General features: G+C 46.1%; 1 protein-coding gene and 1 long non-coding RNA gene across 3 annotated transcripts in view; one reads left to right on the top strand and one right to left on the bottom strand.

The window, feature by feature from the left end:
* Nucleotides 1-25,033, bottom strand: part of PARVA (parvin alpha) — a 146,639-nt gene that overhangs the window by 40,635 nt on the left and 80,971 nt on the right. For both annotated transcript variants that reach the window (XM_070626382.1, XM_070626383.1), the window contains exons 2-4: nt 9,999-10,088; nt 9,849-9,919; nt 6,933-7,035 (exon numbers count right to left, since the gene is read on the bottom strand). In XM_070626382.1, the coding sequence (XP_070482483.1) occupies nt 6,933-7,035; nt 9,849-9,919; nt 9,999-10,088 (264 nt within the window). The remainder of the gene's footprint in view (nt 1-6,932; nt 7,036-9,848; nt 9,920-9,998; nt 10,089-25,033) is intronic.
* On the top strand, nt 13,752-23,135 carry LOC139084217 (uncharacterized). Its single transcript, XR_011541624.1, has 4 exons — nt 13,752-14,245; nt 14,960-15,087; nt 19,759-19,865; nt 20,354-23,135. It is a non-coding gene; the product is annotated as an uncharacterized lncRNA (long non-coding RNA).

Raw genomic sequence — 25,033 nt, 5'->3', positions numbered from 1 at the left:
AAGATCTGGGGCCAGCCTGGTGGCGCAGTGGTTAAGTGCGCATGTTCCGCTTCGGTGGCCTGGGGTTCGCCAGTTCAGATCCCGGGTGCGGACATGGCACCACTTGGCAAGCCATGCTGTGGTAGGCGTCCCACATATAAAGCAGAGGAAGATGGGCATGGATGTTAGCTCAGGGCCAGTCTTCCTCAGCAAAAAGAGGAGGATTGGCAGCAGTTAGCTCAGGGCTAATCTTCCTCAAAAAAACAAAGAAACCAAGATCTGGGTGCTGGGTCTCATCTTCTTTGGAGCCACACATCATTTGCTCAACCAAATCTGATGATCACCTACCCATGCGCTCCTTGTCTCTACAACATTCTCCCTCCGCTCACACCGAAATCCACAGGAGCTTACCAGCAACACTTTTGTTGTGCTGATGAGAAAGCTCTTCTCCGTCTTCGTCTCGTGGAAATTCTGCTCCTCCCATAAGGCCCCATTCAAAATGCCCCCTCTTTCCTAACTCCCACTTGATACCCCACAGTCCTCCGTGCGACCAGGCTGGGAGTCACCTGAGGGCCTCCCTTTGACACATTTACTTCTCTATCCCTAACCTCAGCAGTTGGCAGAAGCAAATCAAATCGTTGCTGCTTAATGAATATTAATTGACTAGATTAAGGTCAGTGTAAGATGTACTCATTAAGGTCTATCAGGGAAAAAGACACCCTCCCAAAACAAAAATACCATCCTGTAGAACCTTTATGCCCAAGCAACCCTTCTTTGTCCCCAAGCCTGAAGACGACATCCTGTTTCAGTCACATGCTATTGTGAAAACCAGAAGGAAGAGCCTTACGACTTTCATGCCTCAAAACAGGCCTTTTCTGTTCCTGGTTTGTGCGTATGTTCACAGATAAGGATCAGTGGAATCAAACATACCAGAAGGAAACTCGCATAGCTGTCCCGAGTCAGGAGACCTCAATAAGAAGCAGGCAGTGGCCCAAGAGCAAATGAGACGGTTCTCCTGTGTGGGCATTTTCCAGGAATCCTCACCTCCTGCCTCTCTCACTCAGTCACGTCTATTGCCTCGGTGTTGGGGTGCAGAGATAGCGAGGGGAGCACGGATGCAGCTGCATAACCAAGACGATGGGAAATGTGTCTCAACTTTGGACTATTCTGTGACTTTCTTATTGGTGCCACAGGGTAACGAGGAACTTCCTCTTCAATCTAGGGGTTGGGAAACTTCTGTTATGATGTGTGCAAAGGGCTGGAGTCGGTGCCATGAAAAGATGGGGGTGGGCATCGTGAAGAGGCAGACGGAGGGGCCAGCGTCTGATTTTTCCCAGGCAGTGACACCAACAGTACAGAGAAACAGCCCGTGTGGGGAGGGGCAGCCCCTAAAGCAGAAGTCGTACCGTCTGGTCTGCCTGGATGATGCTGATGCCTCTCTCTGGGGCTCTCCGACCCACCTTCCTTTTCCTGCAGCTGCACACAGCTCCCAGCACACTGACAGCTCTCATTTCTGGCCCTGAAGCTCTCTCCTTCTCTGCCCAGAGCTCACCCTGGAGGCTCATAGTTCCTACCCAGGCAATCCTCAACCACAGGGTGACGAGAGCCACTGGATAAATGCCCCTGCCTCCCTGTCCTGGGAAGGGAGATTTTGAGGTGTGTTGTCACCTGGTTTCTCAGAGGGACCCCTGCAGGACTGAGCCCAAGTTGCACACAGAGGTGTCATCCTTACTAATGCACCCTAGCTGACATTTCTCTCTTCCCCTCTTACATTCCCCACTTGAGTATTTGTACTTTCTAAGATCACCTCCCATATAAACTTCCTCCATCCAAGACCTTGTCTCAGCATCTGCTTTCAGGGAAACCTAAACTCAGATCTGCTGCCAGGGCAAGAGGGAGGACCCAGAGAACAGAGGCAGCAGTGGGTGGCTGGGTGGTTAGGCAGCTCAGAAAGAAGGAGTCGGGGGAGGCTGTGCCAGAAGAACCTTCCAACGTGCTTAGGGACTGAGAAGGACAAGCACACCAGACACTGCTGCCGGGCAAGCACTATGTGGCCACACAGAAGAGAACCAGGTACAATTCTGCCCTTGCAGGGCTCATGATCAGAGAACACCTAGCCACTGCTTTTCACTGAGTCCACCTGTCATCTTAGGGATGCTCACCCATTCAAGCCATCACCATAACAACAAACACATATAACTTTTTGCCAAGAGATCCCTGCCTTGGCATCTTGCTGATTTCCAGGTTCTAAGTCCTTGTTCCACGATGTCATCAACACGGCTTCCTAGATTCCGGATCCATATCCTGCTCCCAAGATACGACTCAGCACCTCTGGACTCCTGGAGGTCCCTACGCCATCTCCACCTTCTTCTAAGTGCCAGTGTTTCATAGTTTACTAATCTCAAACTCAGCTCCCTCCTACTCTCCCTGCCCAGCCCCAGGACAATTTGAAGCCGAATTTCTGGAAATGATCATGCCTGATTCATCTTAGGACCACCAGGTAATAGTACCATACCTATTTATTTGTGCTACAGATAGCAAGTTAGAAACATCTATCAAAATACCCAGATACTGCTTTCTAATAAAAGAAATCAGGGCTCTTTGGAGAAGTGGTTGATTCCAGGGCCAGAGTAAGTATAATATAAGACGAGTTTGCAGCATCTTATGATGCTAGAAAGCAAGGACATGCTAGAAAAAAAGATATGGGGCAGCATGTTGAAAATATCGAGGAGCCAACTTGAAAAAAGGTCAAAGCTAGAAATAGAGGAGCAAAACAACGAATAAGGATAGTACTGGAAGATAACCTAAAGTACAAAATAAGTACCCTGTGACCATACTGATATCAATAAATACTGAATAAAGGAGGAACAAGGGAAGATTTTTCCTTTCAGAAGAATTCCAACTGATAAACATAGAAGGAGGAAGGGAGATGGGAAATCTCCCCTGGACCATCATAGGAATAACTGAGTCAGTCATGTTCTACCAATTAAAATTAGTGGGAGAAGTTGAAGGAGAAATAAGATATTTGCATAATCTTAAAGTATCCCTCCCCCAATAAATTAATTACAAAGAGAAAAACACTAACTTTACCATGAAGAAATCTGGCAGACAGCACCTTAACCAAGCGATCAAGGTTAACATCTCCAGCGATAAGACATGCTGGCATCATGGACCCCCTGATATTCTGCACTGAAGAGGACACATCACTTCCGTGGTATTCTTCCCCAAAATGTAAAACCTTAATCCAATCATGAGAAAATATCAGACAATCCAGACTGGGGACCATTCTACAAAATCACAAGTCAGTCTTCTTCCAAAGTGCCAAGGTCATGAACCACAGGGGAGACTGCTGAAGATTGGAGCAGATGACAACTGAATGCCACATGGGATCCTGAGTTACATCCTAGAGCTGAAAAACGATAGTAATGTGAACACTGGTGAAATCCAAATAAATCCTGTAATTTAGTTAAGCGTCGCACTGAGGTTAATTTCTTAGTTTTGATGCTTCTCCTGTGGATGGGTAATATGTTAACACTAGAAGGAGGAGAGGGAAGGCAGACAGCAACTCTGTTCTCTCTCTGCAACCGCTCTAAGTCTAAAATTAGGTCAAAATGAAAAAGTTAAAATAAACCCTGATCAATGACCTATGGGTTTAAGTATTAAGACACATAGTGAAATATAAAGACGATCTGGAAGATCTCCGGAGTGCTACCAAGGCAGGGAACGGCATGACACAGAGAGAAGGATTGTGGGGTCAGAGAAGCTAAGAAAATGATGAAGATCTGAGCTAAGGTGGCAGCAGTGGGCTTGGAGAACAGTGGGGAAAGGTCCACTTACCCGCACTGAGGGAGGCAGGCACTTTTCTAAGGGCTTCCTGCAGACTGACTGACTGAGGAATGGGACGGGTTTGATACATTACACATGGGAGGTACAGTTGTCAACATTTGTGGCTCACAGAATAGGGACGAAGGAGAAGGAGCAATCCAGGAGGACTCCCGGGTTTCTAATCTGAGCAACTGACGGCGGTTGTAACACCATTCATCAGAGTGGCAGACAGAACGGATTTGGTGGGGAGGAGGAACATAAGCTCCGTTTGGGGCAGGTTGGTTACAAGGTGCCTGTGTGACATCCAGGTGGGCAAGTTCGAAAGGCAATTAAAAGATAACCATACAGCTTCAAAGGGAAAGCCATTCCAGAGATATAGATCTGAAAGCGATGATCACATAGGTGACGGTTGAACACATAGGTGACGGTTGAAACGGTAGGAGTTGATAAAATCACCCAGGACAAGGAAAGAAAGAGAGGAGGGCCAAGGAGGGAAGAATGAGAAATGCCCACCATCATGGAAAGAAGAGGAGCATGTGAAGACGACTCAGAAGCAGGTGTCAGAGAACCAGGAGGGCACGAGATCACAGAGATCACTGGGCTGGGAAGGAGGATGAGACGCTGAGTAGGGTCAAGCGCCACAGCATCAGGGAAAGTCAGAATTGACATTGGTGACCTTGGAAGGAAAAGCGTGGAAAGTCGGGAGCGGCACCCAGCCCATACCTTGAAGGGAATGATTAGGGGTGGGGAAGCAGATATGTGAGTGCCAAACATTCTTTTGAGAAACTTAAGCTGGGGAAGAAGGAAGACAGAAAAACAGCCAGAGGGGAACTCAAGGTCAGAGGGGTCACCTGAAACTCTTGCCTCCAGACTGATTCCGCCCACGAGTTCCTGATGTATATTTTTAACTGCAAACTAATTCTCTCCACTGGGGATCCTGCTTGTAGCTTTTGAATGTGTGTGTCTAGCCCTAGACCCACAAAGGGTCTAAATTTGAGTTGACAAAAGAAGCATCACCTCTGTTGTGAATCACCTTTTCAACATGAAGGTTGAGATCTGACATGATCTAATCTGACTGTACTTGACGCCTGACTCGGGGCTGCATCACGTGATGCTGGGCAGTTTGCAACTCTTCCCAGAGGCAAGATTACCTCAGGGCCATGTTCAGGGACTCCATGGCCACGTCCTACCCATTTGGAGATCATTTCAGATCCTGACTAGGAATTTGCTGGAGGAGTTAAAAGCTGCGGTCACTAGGAGTGATGCTCAAGGAGTCTCAAGGCTTTTCCACATCTACCTGTTCCCTGAGCGTTTTCATTTCCTCTCCGTGTTCAGTTGCATTTACAAGCCTTTAAATATTAACACTCATTAGTATTGATGTTTGAGTACTAAATCAGGTTAGCTTCCTAGAAATTACTAGATTTTATATCATTCATTCATGCATTCAATACACATTGAATCAATATACATTGATTAAGTGCTAGGCAACCTGCTAGGCCTGGAGAAGAGTGGATAGATAAATAAGACATGGGTCCTGCCCTTGAGACGCCCACACACATTTATATAAACAACTTGGAGTGTCTCATAATAAAGGCATGTATGTGTATTATGTGTGTGCGTGTGTGTGTGACTCTCTCTGCGGGAAAACAGAAGGGCACATGGCTATCACTTCTAGGTGTGATTGTATTGTCAGGATATGAGAGGGAGGCACATTCAATTGATTCTAGAGATTGAAAGGATGAGAAATAATGAATTGGCTTGGTGGATAAAGGAGGAGGGGCCTCAGAGGCTGAAGGACGAGCAGGGGCAAAAGGACAGACGTGTTAATATGCACGGCCTACGTAATAATGTAGCAATGGTATTCACAAAAAATAATAAAATCAACAATGCTGAAAAGGATGAAAGACATTTATTGGGCACTCACCGCATCAGGCACTATTCTAAGCGCTTTCCATTGCATGAGCCACATGTGTGAGAGTGGCGGGAGGTGAGGCTGAGAAGACGGCCAGGGGTCGGGTGATGAAATGTCTCGAATGTTGTGCTAAGGGGCCTGGACTCTGGCCCACAGGTAGGGGAGAGCAAGTACTGGCAAGATTAGACTTAGGATTTAAATAGGTTCCTGCAGCTGTGTGGGGAATGGATTGGAGGAGGTGAGATAGGGGGCAGAGGGGTGAGTCCGAAAGTTATTTCAATAATTCAGTCAAGTGAAAATGGTAGGGAGGATGGATGCAGAGAGAATTTGGAAGCAAGAAGAAATGGGCCTCAGAGACCTCCCACAGATCTGGGGGTGGTGAGGAAGAAGGGAAGGGGTTCCATGGACTCAGAGGGGAAGAAACATCTTTAGGAAAGTGGATGAGCTCAGAGTGAGGTGCCCGCAGGTGGACAGCTAAGAACGAGAGTCGAGCACTTGGGGCAGAGGTTTGCACAAGAGAGAAGATGGGCAACAGTGAGGGGACGTCCAAATTCATTCAAGATAAGATAGTGCCATTTGACACTAAGATCACCCTGAATTCATCTTTCTCCCCGCCGCGGTCTTACCTTTTCACATGAACAGGTGTGAACTGGTGCAGGGTTATATCCCTTTCAAAGCAACACACCTAGAGACACACACAGAGGCCCGACATCACAGAGGCAACACTCCCACATACTTGCACCCAACCTAGAGAGGGATACACAGAGGCACACACACATATACACAGGCCCATTGGTCACAGAGGGGTACACACACAAGTCCACAGATCACAGAGGTGCACACACATGCACGCATCTCTCCCCCCCCCCCACATGTAAATATGCCTACGAGGCCACCAGTTTACAATTTTCTGGAGAGGCTGAGGCGTGTCTTCCCACAGACAGTGAAGTCTATTCATCTACCCAGCTCATGACCCTTGACTGCTAGGGGGAGCGGCCCCATCTGGTCATCAAGACCCCCTTTGCAATCACGCATATAAGACAGATTCCAAGAGGACATCTACAGGCTCCACTGTGTGTCATCCCCGACTCTACACATTCAGATTCCGCTCCGGGTGATCTGCTGTGAATTGAGAACACTCCTTCTCAGCAGGAGCAGGTGGTCCATCCGCCAGCAGATTAGAGACATCCACTGCAACATTCAACTCTCCTCTCACCAAAAAGCTTCTGCAGGACTTGGCCGTCATATAAGTCTTCAGCCAGGTCTTTCACAATGATTCTTTCTCCAACCAGCACATCATTAATCCAGTCAATTAATACCTACAGAGAGAGAGAATAAGAGAAGAGTCATGGAATATTTTCTTATTCACCAGCTTTCTTATCCTGGACAATTAGAATCTAAATAAACTTCAGATTTGGAAAGCAGCAGAATTATCCACATGACTTACTATGGGGACAAGCAGCTGTGAGCGTGAGCCCCAACGGTCCTGTCAATTTTCAGATGCAAACCCTTCTAGTGCTGGTGGCACCAGCGTCCCAGCTAATATCTTCTGGCCCCCTACCATTCCTTACTCTAACGGCCAGCAACACTCACACAGTGTTTGTCTGAGTGGCTTTGTACCAGGTTGAAACCCCAGCTTCACCCACCACCTGGTTTGTGTACCTCTGTTATCCGTGGACCTCTGTATGTATGTGTATGTGTATGTGTGTATGCATGTATGTGTGTGTGTGTGTGTGTGGCGTGTGTGTGTGGGTGGGTGTGGACCTCCGTGATCTATGAATCTAAGGCAAGCTCATTATCTGCTCTGAGCCTCTGATTCCGCACCTCTAAACTGAGGATGAAAATACCTCCCACATTAGGTAGCAGAAAAGAATTGTATACAACAAGGGCCAAACGCTCAGTAAAGGCAGACCTTACTAATAAATAAAGCACTCTCCCATGGATGACATTTGGCCAGGTGGTTACTGTGACCCCTCTGTTCAGGAGGGGAAATCTAACACAGAAGTAAACATATATCCACCCAAGGTCCCAGAGCTCAGTGGACAGAGACAGGAATGGAACTCTCGTCCACCTCACTGCAAAGCTCACGTTCTCCCCCTGCGCCAGGCTCCCTCTCCGGGGCCAGCGCAGTATCCTCGGCTGTATCTTTGCAGCGGTCATTACTGAGGGCCCTCTGTGGTCAGGCACGGGCAGAGGCAGTCCGCGTGAGGGCCATTTAGTCAATCCACACCACACCCCTGAGAGGCAGGGAGCATTCGTTCCGTTTTTCAGGCACAGAACTGAGGCCTGCCCAAGTTAAGTCCATCACCTTTCTTCTTAATTTTTCCTCTTTTTTGTTTAAGATATTATTTATATAAAGTAAAATTAACCAATTTTAAGTACATAGTTTGGTAAAGTTTGGTCATTGTACACAGTCATGTAACCACCACCACAATCGAGATACAGAACAGTTCCCTCACCCCAAGAAGGTTCCTTTGGTCCCTTGGTACTCGATCCCCTCCCCTGACCACAGGCCTCAGGCAACCACTACAGTTTTCCCTCTTTGACGATTTCATATAAGTGGACTCACAAGGAACATTGCCTTTTGTGTTTGACTTCTTTGACTTAGCATAAAGAGATTGCCTTATAACAGAGGCAGTAGCCAGGCAGGGTTTCCATCCCTGGGTGGAGCTTGGGGCCTTCACAGAACATTGTCCTACAGTCCTAAGGCAGCTTCCTTCCTTCCTTCCTCCCTCCCTCCATTCCTCCCCTCCTTTCCTTCCCTCCTTCCCTCTCTCCCTCCTTCCTCCTTTCTTCCCTTTCTCCCTCCATCTATCCATCACCCATCCATCCACCCAGCATTTATTTATGGTGAGGAAGATGGTCCCTGTACTAACATCCATGCCAATCTTCCTCTACTTTGTATATGAAACACTGCCACAGCACGGTCTGATGAGCGGTGTGTAGGTCCGCGTCTGGGATCCGAACCTGTGAATCCTGGGCTGCCGAAGTGGAGGGTATGAACTTAATCACTATGCCACCGGGCCAGCCCCCAGCATTCATTAGTACCTGCTGTATGTCACACATTGTGCTGGATCCTGGGGGTACAATGATGAAAAAAAGAGACAGTCTTTAAGCCCAAGTAGCTCCCCATGTAGTGAAGGAGACAGCGGAGTATATGAGTATATGAATATTGTACTATCACGTGGTGACTACAAAGATGGAACTAAGTATAGGGACCACAGCAGCACACAGAGGGGCTCAGCGACCGCATGGGCTTTAGACAAGGCTTCCTGGAGACCGTGACCCGCTCTGATTTCAGGTGGAAGGTAGGTAGAGGCATCTGGTCAGAGGGGCTGCCTGGACAAACGCAGGGTCGGGGGGAGTGCCCGAAGCAGGCACGGTGTGCACAGGAGTCACCACGAGCAGGTCCAGAGTCCCTGCGTTGCCAGGCAGGAGACAGCCTGAGGTTGACGAGGCAGCTAGAGCACAGAGACCCCAAATACCACCCCCCGGAGTGTTGCTTCAACCCGCAGGTGATAGGAAACTACACACAAGTTTTAAGCAGGAAAACGATATATTCAGATTTACACTGTGAATGAGTCGCTCTGGCAGCCAGTGCCTTTTTGTCTTGTTTTAAGACTAACTTGGAGAAGTTGAAGAAAAACACAGGACAGGGACTCAGAAGGAGTTTGAAATGAACATTTTTTTGAGGGGTGGCCACATGCTAGCCCCTGTGCCAGATACATTATGCACAACATTTCATTTAATCTCATTTATTTCTGTTTGAATGGCCTTTCTAAGACTCACTTTCCTCATCTGTAAAATGGGAATGATACTAAATCCTACTTCACAGGATGCTTTTGAGCATCCTTGAGGAAAGCAGTGAACTGTCAGATCCTGGCAAAATGAGCTTCTTTTCACTGACTTCCTCTGGCGCTTAGGATGAACACCATTCGTTGGGCATTTGTCAGGTCCCACTTCTGTTCCATTTTAGATGTCCACCTACTGGACCATGAGCCATCTGTGGGCAGGGACTTCCGTGACTTTTTACTCTCTCTGCAGTGGCTCGCATGGTGCCTGCACAGGCCAGGTGATCTACAGATGCCCGGTAAATCGGCGGGGGGGGGGGCCCCTCCTGCTTTCCTCTTACCTTCATTAGTTCTTGAAGTTTTGGGTCGCTGCGGGAGTTTGGATCCACCATGGTTCGCACTTCATTCTCCTCTTTAAAAAGAAAAGGAAGTCAGTGGGGTGGCTCCACTTGAAGGCTTAGACTACCCCAGAGAACAGGAGACCCAGTTACCTAGCATCGTGTCCTCAGGGTCCAGCTCGAAGGGGATTGGGCTGAGGGGCAGGTTGATGGCATTCATGCCCTCCTCCTGAAGCTCTGATACTGCAAGAAGAAAGAAGCACGGAGTCACACTGCAGCCTCCAGACAACAGGCGTGGAACTCCCTAACAAACGTGTCTGATACTGATAGCGAGAAATAAAACCACTCAGGCTGGGTGACAGCTGTTACTCAGTCTGCAAGCGATTCCCTGCCTCTCCTCCTGAAAGGACCGAATTGTCCCCTTCATCTCACTCTTCTGGCTGCCACCTCACCTGCTTTCCTCGGAGAAATAGGGAGGTTCCGTTGGAGAAATAGGGAGGTCCTGAAGACACGGAAAGTTGCCTCCTCTCAGAAGAATCTCAGAATAAACAGAAGGGAGGTGGGCACTGACTCTTTCTTAAGTCTCTGCCTTTTGCCACTGCCACCCATCCTTCAGGGGCTTGCTGTCTGGTGCACAGTGGGGGCCCAATAACTGTTGACTAGATGAATGAGGTCACCAAGTTAAGGCTACATTTATCCTGTGAGCCACTTCCATCCTCAGTTCAACCTTCTTCTCTCTTCCCTCCTGATTTGGCTTCCCTAAGTATTTTCTGATTATCCCACCTCCCTCCTTCATCCCACCCCAGCTGCTGCTCGAGAATGCCTCAGTCAGGCCTCTTCCCTTCAGCTCTAATGAGCTGTGGGCCCCAAGGCCAGGCACCTCACCTCTCTAGGCCTGTTTCCTCAGCTAAACATGAAGAGCTCAACTGGAAGACCAGCAAGTTCTTTTCCAATTTTCACATCCTAGAAATCCACAATTCCACTTTCCTCAAGAAAAATAAAAAGAGTTCAATGACCACGAAAGACTTCCTGCCTGCTCCCTTCCATGCACCCATCCCCCAAGTGAAGCCTTAGTAAAAGAAATTCCTCCCACAAAACCAGTTGTGTGACGGACACTTGCTGAGTGCTGACCTTGGATGACCTCTCCTAAAGGCAGTGGCTTAAATCTGCTCACCTCTGTTCAGTTCCAGTTTGGATAATTACTTTTCACCAATTAAGCACAGAAAGACCATTCTCTCTGAAGGCATTGGTCACCAAAAGGTCCTGAAAGAGCTAATATGGCAGCTGCAATCAACCTTAATAAAAGCAATGTCCCATCTTTCCATTTTATTATTTTTTTTATTGACTCTGGCCTCGCTGATTGCCAGCATATACTTGCAAGAACTCTTAAGCACAAGGCAGTCTCTTACAAAGACTCCTTTCATATTAGCAACCTCACTGATGGTTGCAGTTGGCCGGGAACGAGATTGCCTAACAAAGAGAGTGAAACACACTCTACCCTAAGGAGACACAACTTGCATTATGAAGCTGGCATTTCGTCCCGCTGCTGTGGGCCCTGGACATTCATATGGGATAGCAGCCAGTCACCATCTTAAACCTCCAAATTCACAGATATGCACTGCTCTATGTAATTCTCCTCCATAAAATATAACTGAAAAATATAAGCGACAACTTTGAGGCTTAAGGGATTCTGTAAGTATAGGATTGCATTTGCTCTAATGAAGAACAATTGCTTCATTACACTTCTATAATTTCTTCTAATATTCCTCCTAGGACTAGCAGTTTGCTTTCTTTTCCAGGCTGTTTCTCACAAAGAAGCAAGATTTCCATTACTTAACAAGCACTGCCGGCAAGCAATGGGCAGTGGAAATAAAGTCAGGCTTACATGTGGGAGCAGGGCTGGCCTTTCTGGCTAGTGGAGCAACTTGCTCCTGCCCAGGACCTTCTCTATCCACATGCTCCCCCAGGAAATTGGATGGCATTGTCCTAGGTGATCTGATATATCCAGAGGCTGATGACATCCACACCTAAATCTCCAGCCTTGGCCTGACCCTGAGCTCAGGCTTACTCGATGCCTCCTTCCATGCCTATTAACAGAGATCTGAAATTTACACATCCAAAACAGAACTCTGATGTCTAACACCCTCCCTCCACCCATCACAACACTAAAATAAGACCTGTTCTTTCTCTACTCTTATCCTCCTCAGTAAATGGCACCACAATTTATACAATGATTAAGCCAAAATCCGAGGAATCACCCTTAATTTCTCCTTTTGCATCTAACACATTGGTGAGTTTTGTGGGCACCACCTGCAACACAGGACCCGATTCCAACACTGCCTCCCCGTCTCCACCACCATGATCCTGGTTCAGCTGCTGCTATCTTCCACCTGAATAACCAGAACCACCTTCTAAGGGGTCTACTGCTTTCTCAAGCACCCCGCTTCCCCCTCCTTCCCCTAATGCAGTCAGAACGTTCCATAAAGGTGTAAACAGGATCATACACTCTCCTGCATTAAGCTTTCCTCTGGCTTCCCTCAAACTCACAATAAACTCTCTATAAGACCCTCTCATCAGCCCTGCCGCCCTCCCCTGTTTTATTATCTTCATAGCACTCATCATAATTCTTGTTTATATGTCTGTTATCTATCTCCCCCATCAGAATGTAAACTGCGTGCAGGCGGGCACTTTTTCCCATTTGTTCGCTATTAGATCCCAAAGAGGAGTCAGACTGCCCCGATTGGAATCCAGGATCTGCCGCTGACTAGCTGTGCGGCCCTGGGCAAGTTCATCACCCTCCAACCTCGTACACCTCAGTGTCCTTACCTGCAAAATGGGAACGATAATACTGCCTACCTCCTAGGGTTGTTGAGAGGATTAAAGGGTTAATACATGAAAATCACTTAGGAGAGTGCCCAGGATGTGGTAAGCCCTATGTAAATATATGCTATTATGCTATTATTATTATTACTTAAAACAATACCTCATGCATTTTAAGCACTCAAGAACTATTTATCGTGGGGCTGGCCTGGTGATGCAGCAGCTAAATTTGCACGCTCCGCTTCGCTGGCCCAGGGTTTGCTGGTTCGGATCCCAGGGGTGGACCTACACACTGCTTATCAAGCCATATTGTGGCAGGCGTCCCATATATAAAGTAGAGGAAGATGGGCATGGGTGTCAGCTCAGGGCCAATCTTCCTCAGCAAAAAAAAGAGGAGGATTGGCGGTGGATATTAGCTGATGTCTAATCTTCCTCAAAAAAAAAAAGAACTATTTATTGAATAAATGAATAATCAAAACTGTTAAAACCACCCTTCAATTGCACAGGTTATGAGTTGAGGCAGAATCTGCCAAAGTAGTATATAGGATGCAAAGAAGGATTCCAGCTCATCCTTAGGGAGAAAAAATTTACCTTTTGGCCTGACCCTGTGTGCCTGTGCACGTGTGTGCGTGTGTGTTTGTGCTTGTGCACATTTCTGCGGCAGCATTTCCAACTTACATTTTGTACAGAGAGAAAAGCCGCACCTGTCCCCAGACCTCTGTACAGCCAGGGCCAATTTGTGAATATGGAGATACCTGCATCTTTAAAGTGTGGCTAGAAATGCAACATTCACAGCCAGGACTTCTAAAAGTGGATCTGAACAGGATCTCTTTTTACATGTAGATCACTGTTAAAAATGTTTTCAGATGAAAAATCTCCAGTGAGAAAAACTCCCCTCTGCCCTGCCTCTTTAATTCACTCACAGAGACATAACAAACCCAAGAAGAGAGGCTGAGATATGTTTGCAATTGGAAATGTTTTTTTCAGGAAATGACTTGGTACAGGAACACCATTCCCATCCCATTAACTGCTGACTCCCAGCCAACTGTTTGTAAAAGTGAATATGCAAACTGCGCGGTTCAGGCTGGGCACCGCCCCATGGGGCCACATTAGCGGCCACTTTCCCAAAACAGCCCGACCGCTTTGGAGGTTTCATTTCGATTACACCAAAGCAGGACCCCGCAGAAGCCCCTCGCCAGCCCCTGAGCTCTGCAAGAGAAAGAGCTGCAATTGGATTTTCTCGGCATAGAACACGAAGATGATGTTTATCCTCCAAATCTCCTCTAACAATCTAAAACTAGGTCTGAACGTGCAGCCCTCGGTGTCTCGCAGCCCTCGGTGTCTCGCAGCGCCGTTAGTCATAACTTAATAAACAGAGGCAATGCCCAGCGGGAGGTCGGGCTTGGGAAAGCAGGGTGATGGCCTCAAGTCCTGAAGCGCTCGCCACGAGAAAGGCGCTCGGGCTTTTCCGGGAATCGCAGTCAGACTCTGGGTCCAGCTGGGCAGCAGAAGACGTACATGGGAGACTGAAGGAGCTGGATTTGAACCTTACTTCCATTGTATCAGCTGTGGAACCTTATGTAAGTGACTTAACCTCCCTGAAATTCAATATAAAACAATGCTCTATAAAACAAGGGTGTAGCTGACACTGCTGGTTTCCTTCCCCTTGTATACTTTTGTCTTTTTCCCTGCTGAAAGAAGCCTCATGCGGTGCCAGTACACACCCCTTCCTCTTATATCTCTAGGTGAGATCCTGATTGGTTTAAGCTAATCATGATAATCTCAAGCCCCTTAGCAGTGACTGGTTCAAGCATTGTCATGTGATACAATTCTGGCCAATGCCATGAGAGGAAATTTCTAGAAGCTTCTAGAAAAGTCTTCCTCCGTTTTAAAGAGAGGCCCAAGAAAGAGAAGGTATCTCTCTCCTTCTAACCATTATTGCACCAGGATGTTATGTCTGGATTTGCTGCAGACATTTTGTAGCCACGAGGTGAGTAAGCCCAAAGAAGAAGCTAATAAGCTAAGGTTAGCAGAGAAGAAAGATAGAAAGAAGGGGGTTCTTGCTGATACTGTTAAGCCACCATCCCTAGTGCCACCTTAACTCTATGTATCTTGTTATAAGAGATATAATAAGTTCCCTCATTGTTTAAGCCAGTTGAGTTGGCCTTTTCTGGAGCTTGGAGCCTGAACTCCCTAAATGATACATAGGACACTAAGATTATTAAGTTGATGGATGAATACAGTAGGTCTGCAATGAATGGTAATTTTCTTTTCCTTTTTTCCATGAGAAACAGAATAGCTGCAGGCATCTCTTACACTCCAGAGTACATACAGGGACTCAGAGAACACCAGGCAGAAAACAAGCATAAAGAGAAGAATGGAGAGAAGTTTCTAAGAGTACAAAAGGGTCCATTTATGCAAGGCAAGTAATTTCGTTCATTCAACCAATAAACACTACTGGGCACTTCCTGTGAAGCAGCCCCTGCGCCAGCAGTGGGGATAAGGGTTTGGGGATTTGACATGGGTCTGCCTCAATCTGCTCACAGGTGGTGAGAGAGGCAGGCAGATAAACACAATGTGCAACACGCTGCACTCGGGTGGGAGACGTGTAACGAGCAGGCTGTGGGAGCTCAGGTGGAAGGAACAAGGCTAACTTTAGATGGAGAAGACTGGGAAGGATTCCCAGAAAGGGGGATATTTGAGCTGGACTTTGAAAAATCTAAATTTTTATCCAACACAGGTGCCCCACAAAAGGCACATCTTGTGTAAAAACAGCAAGGTGTGGACAAACAGGGCAGGTGTTGAGAGAATGGTGATTATGTCTGAGCACCGGGAACGCTGGGGGCACGGAGGGGAAATGGGGGGAAGGAATAGAGAAGCAAATAAGTAGGTGGGGTCTGGAGTATCAAGGGTTGCAAATTCATTTGTCGCCAGCACTCCCAGGACCATGCTCCCTGTGCCTACAGACGAAAACAAGCCAACCAAACAGACCAGGAAGGGCAAGAGAATAGCCAGGATGTCTCTCTCCTTCAGTGCAAGTGGGCCCCAGTGAGACATTTGGACTGCTCTAGAGCCTTATCGGGATAACTAATTTCTGGTCCTCTTGAAAGCTACTAAAGCTCCCTAAATTTCTAAATGGCTCAAGGGGCCCCCCAGAAGTTTTTGGCAGCTAGAGAAAACTACATTGTCTGCTCAGCAAATCCCAACAATCTTCCTCTATATGAAAAATCAACCTGAAACAACAGCTACAAAAATCTACAGCTAACATCACACTTAACGGCGAGAAACTAGATGTTTTCACCCTGAAACTGGGAACAAGGCAAAGATGTCTCCTCTCACCCCCCTATTCAAAATTCCACTAAAAATCCTACCTAGTATAATAATATAAGAGAAGGAGATAAAAGGTATACAGATTGGGAAGGAAGAAATAAAACCATCTTTGTAGATGACATGATTTTCTATGTAAAAAATCCCAAAGAATTGACCAAAACAAAACAGAACAAAAAACCCAAACACTTAGAATAAGCAATTATAACAAGGTTACAGGATACAAGGTTAATATACAAATGTCAATTGTTTTCCTATATACCAGCAATAAATGATTGGAATTAGAAATTAAAAACGCAGTATTATTTACAGTAGCACTCAAAAATGCAATAGTTAGATATAAATCTAACAAAATATGTACAGGATTGATGTGCAGAAAATTACAAAACTCTGATGAAAGAAATCAAAGAAGATCTAGATAAATAGAGAGATACTCAGTGTTCATGGATAGGAAGACATAATATTATTAAAACGTTAATTCTTCCCAACTTCATCTATAGCTTCAACGTAACCCCAGCCAAAATTACAGCAAGCTATTTTGTGGATATCGACAAACTCATTCCAAAGTTTACAGAGAAAGGCAAAAGATGCAGAGCAGAAACACAGTATTGAAGAACAACAAAGTTGTAGGACTGACACTACCAGACTTCAGGACTTACTAGAAAGCTACAGTAATCAAGACAGCATGTTACTGGCAAAAGAACAGATCAATGGAACAGAATAGAAAACCCAGAAACAGACCCACACAAATATAGTCAACTGATTTTTCATAAAGGAGCAAAGGCAATTTGACGCAGAAGGGATGGTCTTATCAACAAACGGTGTGAGAACAATTGAGCATCCATACACAAAAAAAATTAATCTATACACAGACCATACACTCTTTACACAATGTAACTCAAAGTGATCACAGACCTAAGTAGAAAACACTTTATACCTAAGTATGAAATTCCTAGAGAAAAACGTAGGAGCAAATCTATGTGATTTAGGGTTTGGCAGTAAGTTTTTACATACAACACCAAAGGGACAATCCCTGAAAGAAAAATTGATAAGTTGGACTTCATTAAAATGTCTACTCTGCAAAAGATATTGTTAAGAGAATGAAAAGATAAGCCATAGACTGGGATAAAATATTTGCAAAATACATATCTGATGAAAGACTTGTATGCAAAATACACAGAGAACACTAAAAACTGAATGATAAGAAAACAAACAACACAATTACAAAATGAACAAGGGACGTGAAGATACGTCACCAAAGATGTACAGATGGGAAATAAGCACATGAAAAGATGTTCAACATCATTTGTCATTAGGGAATGACAAATAGAACAACAACGAGACACTACTACATACTTACTAGAATGGTTAAAACCAAAAAAACTAATAATACCAAATGCTGACAAGGATGTGGAGCAAGAGAAACTCTCATTCACTGCTGGTGACAATGCCAAATGAGATAGCCATTTTGGAAGATAGTTTGGTAGTTTCTTATAAAGCTATAGTCTTACCACATAATCCAGCCATTGTGTTCCTAGGTATTTACCCAGTTGATTTGAAAACATATTTACATAAATCCTGCATATGAATGTTTATAGCAGCTTTATTCATAATTGCCAAAAGCCAGAAGCAACCAAGCTATCTTTCAATAGGCAAATAAACTGTGGTACATATGATGAAATATTATGCATGATAAAAAGAAATTAGCAATAAAGCCATGAAGAGACACAAGGAACTTCAAATGTATAATTCCTAAGTCAAAGAGGCTAGTCTGAAAAGGCTACGTAGTGTATGATTCCAATTATATAATATTTGGAGAAGGTGAAACTATAGAGACAAAAAAATCAGTGGTTGCCAGGAGCTTGGGGGAAAGTTGAACAGGCAAAGTACGGAACAATTTTAAGAGGGTAAAACTGTTCTGTATGACTGCGATGGCGGACACATGATTTTATGCATTTGTCGAACACACAGCACAAGGAGTAAACCTTAATGTATGCAAACTTAAAAAACCATTTTGGAGGCTGGGGAATCCAAGGATGGAATACAGACGTGACAACAGAATCTGACTGTGCAAGAGACAACCTCACTGAAGGAGGTTAAGGGAATAGCGCTGACCTAAATATCACTGGAAATGAGTGAAGTCTGTGAGACCAAAGGAAAAAGAACCGCATGTAAGCACTGTAGACTAGTTGATAAAGTTATTTCCCCTAGGGGTATGGGTTAATAATTCTGATACTGCTATACATGGACAATACTGGAATTGAATAATCAAGTAAATGGATGGTAGATGGTAAAACCAGGTTTCTCACTGTTGGAGTAGAAGTTTACAGATAAGCAAGGGAACCAGGCTGGGATGATCCACATGGGAACAGATTAGAGTTGGAGACATCAGTAAGAACGCATGCTATCTTAATATAGATACCGATGGTTATGTACAGAAATATTTAGACGTGTATATACATGAGTTAGTGCACACACATATATTTTTTTGCTCTATTTGCTGAGAGAGTCTAAAAGAAATGACACTCCAGTAGCAATAAATGGATCTAAGACTCAGATCCTGGTTTCTAGCACCATTCTCCAACAAAGGAACCAGGGCTCCTTGGATAAATGGCTGATTCTAGGACTGGAGAGGAAATACACAAGAGAGGCTGGAAGCAGAAAGTAAGGAAGCTGGAAGAATTTGAGCCACAAAATACATACGGTAGTATTGAATTATAGCCCAAAGCACAAAATAAATATCCATAAATCCATACTGACATAAATGACTGATTCAATTAATAAATGGAGGAGAAGAGACAAATCTTCTTGGTAGAATTCCAAATAATTTATGGATCCGTGCCCTCAAAGGGGGAGAGCACAACCCCCGACTCCTTAAATGTGGGCTTTGCATAGTGACTTCCTTCCAAAGAGTACAATATGAAAAGGGAGAAAAAGAGTAACTTTACAGCGGAGAAAGCTGACAACCACCACCTCGGCCAGGTGACCGTGGTCAACATCACGGTCGTAAGTCACGGGATTTGATGTGATATGAGGAAATAGCACTTGCCTCTGTGCTCTTCCTTCCCCAAACCCACAATCCCAGCCTAATCATGAGAAAAACACGACACATTCCAATAGAGGGGTATCCTAAAAAATACTTGATTAGTACTCCTCCGCACTATCAAGGTGATTCAAAACAAGGATAATCTGAGAAAATGTCACAGCCAAGAGCAGCCTAAGGAAACAAGATGGCTAAGTGTAATGTGGTATCCTACATGGGATCCTGGACCAGAAAAAGGACATTAGGCAAAAACTAAAGAAATCTGAATGACCTAGGGATTTTAGTTAATAATAACATATCTATACTGGTTCATGAATTGTGACAAATGTATCATCCTAATATAAGATGTTAATAAGAGAGGAAACTGGATGTAGGATAAATGGGAACTCTCTGGAGCATCTTTGCAATTTTTCTGTAAATCTAAAACTACTGCAAAAGTAGTCTATTAAAAAACAACTCAACCTAAATTTGCTGTTATTTCCAAATGTATACAGAGTTCACTGGGGGGAAATCCATGATTTTATGGGTTACACATGTTTCCTCCTATCACCAAGGAGACTGTGGTAATTTATCCCACATTCGCTGAGTCCTGTGGAAGCATCTATAAAGCAGGGAAAGCGCAAGAACCTTTTCAAAGTCCCGTAGCACAAGCTGTACTCAAGAACCCAAGTTTCCAGGAAGAAAGTACAAAAAAATTTTTTCTCGTTGTTTGTTTTTTTCCAGGGCTGAAATGAGAAGATAGAGCTCCCTCATAACTTCGGGACTACTGGCTGGGTCATTTCTGCTTTCCCAAGAGGGGGTCTGTCCCACTAGTCCAACCATCACTGAAGGTACAGTGGTCTCTTTAATGCTTTTCTCCAGAGCTGCTCTGGAAATCAGATCTATCCATGGTCCCCAGTGGGGGTCTTTACACCGTGGGCTTTTGCATTAGTTTTCTATTGCTGTTGTAACAAGTTACCACACACTTGGTGACTGGAAAAAACACCAATTTATTATGCTCGTGGTTCTATAGGTTAGAAGTCCAACATGGCGTCACTGGGCTAAAACCAAGGCACTGGCAGGGCAGCGTTCCTTTCTGGAAGCTCTAGAGGAGAATCTCTTTTCTTGCCTTTCCCAGCTTCTAGAGGCCACCTGCAGTCCTTGGCTTGTGGCCCCTTCCTCCATCTTCAAAGCCAGCAATGGGGGTCGGGGGGGGGGGCAGATTCCTTCTCACATTGCATCACTCTGACCTCCTCTTCCGCCTCCCCCTTCTACTTTTAAGGACCCTATGATTACACTGGGTCCACCAGAATAATCCAGGACAATCTCTCTATTTTAGGGTTGGCTGATGAGCAACCAAAATTCCACCTGAACCTGAACTTCACCTTGCCATGCAAGTCAACAAATTCACAGAGTCCAGGGATCGGGGTGCGGACCTCTGGCAGGAGAGGTCATTATTCTGCCTACAAGAGCTTTCTTGGTTAAGGGGACAAGTTCTGTTCTTAATACTCACTCTTTCCTACAACATGTGGGTTCACTTTTCCTCTCTGTGAGATTGCCAAAAGAAAATGCAAAATCCCAACCCCCCCCACCCCAGCCCTTAAACCAGAGGAGTTTTATTACTTTTAACTAAAAGGATACTTGTTTCAGCAGACATAATACAAAGCATCAGGTAAACATGGGAGCCAGCTCGTGGAGGCCTCAACAGATTGTCAGGCTCTCACCACGCTCCTCTCTACCTGACACAGCTGTTTAGGCACCAGGGTCTGACATCTGGCCCTGGGAGCCCAGCCAAAAAGCGGAATTAGAGGATGGTGTCGTGATGGGAGCTGACAGGGGCTCCATAGTCCCGAGTCTTATGGTTTCCACCAGTGTCTTCACGTTGGTCAGTTTTATAGTCTCTGCAGAGTTGGAAGGCTGCCAAGCAAATGGCCCCTGGACATTTATTCATTGTTCAGCCAAGCATGTGATACAGCTGCCCTCCAACTGCAAGGAAGCACGGAGGCAGAGAGAGAGATGCCCCATTGGCGGGCTTCAGGCAGTCAGATCTATGTGAGCTGAAAGATGGGTGGGGGGCTCAAGGAAGCCACGGGAATTTAATGTAAATACTGCACAGGCACCGAGGGTCAAGGGGAAACAGCATGTCACTGCTCTCTGTCTTCTGCCACGCCATGCCCCATTATCTCTTTAGACTGAGAACCAGAACCATTTCCTTGGTTTTAAAGGTCTGCTCCTACTTAAGCAGAAGGTGGTATAGATGTGCTATCCTGGGAAAAGACCAAGCCACTGTGTGTGCGAGTGCATCCGTGTGTGTTCATACACCCTGAGCACTCCTAACAGCCTTGGGAAGACCACAGAACTTCATCTGGGACACTGGCTAATTGCATATGAAGTGTGGGTACCGTGAGCAACCCAGGGCAGCCAGCGTGGAAGCGGCACTACTGATCTCTTTCATTCGTAAAAATGTACGGGCATCTCTGGTGCCAGGGGCTGGGCCACGAGCTATGAATACAAAGATACACGAGTACTTCTGCTGGGGCCAGTTGGCTCCTGAAGGGCAGCTACCTTTGGTGGCCCTCAGAGCCCAGACAATGCCTGGCACTTGATAAGCACTCAGTGGGTGCTGGAGGATGCTTTAGCTGGAGAGGGAGGAGAAAGACACGCACACGAAGTACAATGCAGAATGACAAGGGCCCCACGCAGTTCTGAACCACGTCCTGAGTGCAGAGCACTCTTCTGCAGGGGAGGGAGCAAATGAGGAGTGAGTGGGTGATGCAGACGCCACAGGAGGCCAGGAGGGCCCCAGGCACCCCGTGCAGCCTCTCCATCTCACCTGCTTTTGTCTCTGTGTGTCACCTGAGTCAAGTGTCCTTGTTCCATTTTCTACGGCTCTTTGAATTTCATGTCTAGATCCTTCTTACTTATTAATCCTGAACAGCCAGACATTTCTTATTCAGTGGCTCAATGCGGCTTAAAAAGTGCCACAAAACTACGAGTCCACTTGAATTCCCAAGTGGTGGCCTCTGTTGAAACAAGAGCCCTGGGAGTGGCCGGTGAGAGAACACGGCATTGTGTTGGACCAGTTCTCGTGGGCAGTTTCTAGGTTTGTCTGAAGGGCAGTCGGTGGCGTACCCTGAAGGAGAACAGTTCGTGGAAACTCCCTCTGGAGGGAACAATGATGATGATGGTGAGAGAACACACACTCACACTCCACTTCCTTTCTACCAGGCCCTTAGATGCAGCATTTTTTTTTACATATATTAACTCATTTAATCTTGCCAACAATCTAATGAGTAGATACTATTGTAATCCCCATTTTACAGGTGAGGAGAATGAGGCCCAGAGAGGTTATGTCACCTGACTAAGGCCACACGAGTAGAAAGTGAACCCAGATTTGATCCCAGGCCAGCTGGCTCCAGGGTTCACATCCTTAACACTATACTATACATTGTCCCAGTTTTATGAAAGGGCTTTTATTTCTTATATGAATATGTCTAGAACATGGTCACTTCTGTGTTCCCATGTAAGGCCAGGAGAAAGTTTATTAGGGAAAAATCTTGCATATGCTAAGCCCTAGAGGTTGCCTGGTCAGTCTATGGAGGCTCAGACTCTGTGAGAACAGATTAAAACAAAGTGATATTTGAGCAGTACTTTTGTTTGTTGTAAGTACTGGGTTAATTTAAAAGAAATGGCTAGTGGCTGGCCTGGTGGCGTAGTGGTTAAGTTTGCACATTCTGCTTTGGAGGTCCAGGGTTCACTGGTTCGGATCCTGGGTGTGGACCTACACACCGCTTGTCAAGCCATGCTGTGGCAGGTGTCCCACATAAAAGGAGAGGAAGATGGGCACAGATGTTCGCTCAGGGCCAGTCTTCCTCAGCAAAAAGAGGAGGATTGGGGGGGCTGGCTCCATGGCCGAATGGTTAAGTTCGCGCGCTCCACTGCAGGCGGCCCAGTGTTTCGTTGGTTCGAATCCTGGGCGCGGACATGGCACTGCTCATCAAACCACGCTGAGGCAGCATCCCACCTACCACAACTAGAAGCACCCACAACGAAGAATGTACAAATATGTACTGGGGGGTTTTGGGGAGAAAAAGGAAAAAAATAAAATCTTTAAAAAAAAACGAGGAGGATTGGCAGCAGATGTTAGATCAGGGCTAATCTTCCTCAAAAAACAAAAAAAAAGAAATGGCTAGGGGGCTGGCTCCATGGCCAAGTGGTTAAGTTCATGTGCTCTGCTTTGGCAGCCCAGGGTTCAGTTGTTTGGATCCTGAGCGCAGACCTACACACAGCTCATCAAGCCATGCTGTGGTGGCATCCCACACAGAAGAACTAGAATGACCTACAACCAGGATAGACAACTATGTACTGGGACTTTGGGGAGAAAAAAAAAAGAGGAAGATTGGCAACAGACGTTAGCTCAGGGTAAATCTTCCTCACCAAAAAGAAAAAAAAATGCATAAAAGAAATGGCTATAAAAGAAAAACATGCTCATTTAAGAGAACTTTGAAAACATTAAAAAAAACTAAGAAAATAATCCTACTGCTTAGAGAAAAACTGTTAACATGGTATATTTTCTTACCTGCTTTCCTTTGCTTTACACACATACACACATTAACATGCTGGGTACACATAGTTCTATAGGCTGCTTTCATCACACCACATAATCTCATTACCTTTCCTTATGCCATCAAAAGAATCACTTTAAATGTCTTCCTTAATCTCCGTTGAAGGTACACACCATACATTACTGAACCATCCCATAACTGTTGGACATTTAGGTGGTTTCCAATCTTGGGGGGTGGCTGAGTCTGGAAGGTTGAGTCATTCGCCAGCCATGAAGGGTGAGCGGGTGCTCAGGCAGCGGGACCAGCAAGAGTAGAATGTGGTGCCTCCGGGGAGCCAGATGCAGGGCCCTAAGTGAGTCTCAGGCCACAGGCTATTCTTCTCACTCTTTCATGGAGGAAGAAGCTGAAGTTCAGAAAAGTTAAGTGACTTCCCTGAAAAGTCCCCTAGAGGATGATCCAGACAGTTCACTATCTCCTTTTCCCAATGTCTTAGTACGGAGCCACTTGAAAGTGGGAAGAAATGCCAGGGAAAGGGGTGAGGGGCAAGGAGAATGACACAGAGACCCAGGAAGAGCCCCCAAAGGGGGCATGCATTACTGAGCCGGCTCCCTGTGGGCCACTGAGGCTTGCCCCAAGGGGGTTCTCTGAGGAACTATGGAGACTGTCTCCGCGGACTGCCCCCTTAGCTGAGGTTACCCCAAGGGTGCTGCCTCTCCACACCCTCAGGCTGCACTGGGTGTTGGTTGAGGGGCTTCAGAAGCTAGAGCTCTGGGACAGGACAGTGGAGGTGCCAGGTTAAGGCAGGACCCTGCTGGGTGTGCCAAACTGTCTACCACAGCCAGGCTGAAACAAGAGGTAGCCGGGGGTTGTGATGTGCAGTGCAAAAGCATCTGCTATGCTCCCCCAGAAATCTGGGGGCCAGGGTCCTCTGTCTCCTCTCCCCAGGAGAGAAATCCCAGGAGACTGGGTAGGACTTAAGAGGGTACATTTTTAGGAAAAGATTGGGAGGGGAACACACTCTTCTTCTCCAAGGAAGAAGCAAACAACAATGGACAGTCTGCAGAATCCTATCTTCACAAGATGACAAGAGGCTGGCGCTGTTCAAAATAAACGTTTCCTTTGTCCCGACTCTGCTGTGCCCACAATGGAGACTCAGAGACGAGCAGGACACAAGTCCCGCCCCTGCCCCTGCCCAGGTCTAGGATGAGAGCATGCCAAGTAATGCTGGTGGGCAGGCGGCTTTGATCAGAGCACGACAGCATCCTGAGGAAACGTCTGGGGCAGGGAAGGGATGCCCCTTGTGCTGAGCTCCTGCCACAGGCCAGGCCCTGCATGGAGAGTTTCCATGCATTATTGCATCCCCACAATCCTTCTGGAGAAGACAAGCCTTCTTCTTGGGGACAGAGCTGAAGTTCTGGCACTAGTTCATTCATCATCACACCATCATGATCACG

This window comes from Equus przewalskii, chromosome 6 (genome assembly GCF_037783145.1).
Source record: "Equus przewalskii isolate Varuska chromosome 6, EquPr2, whole genome shotgun sequence".
Classification (NCBI taxonomy): domain Eukaryota; kingdom Metazoa; phylum Chordata; class Mammalia; order Perissodactyla; family Equidae; genus Equus; species Equus przewalskii.
This window is presented reverse-complemented; position numbering and strand designations above follow the sequence as displayed.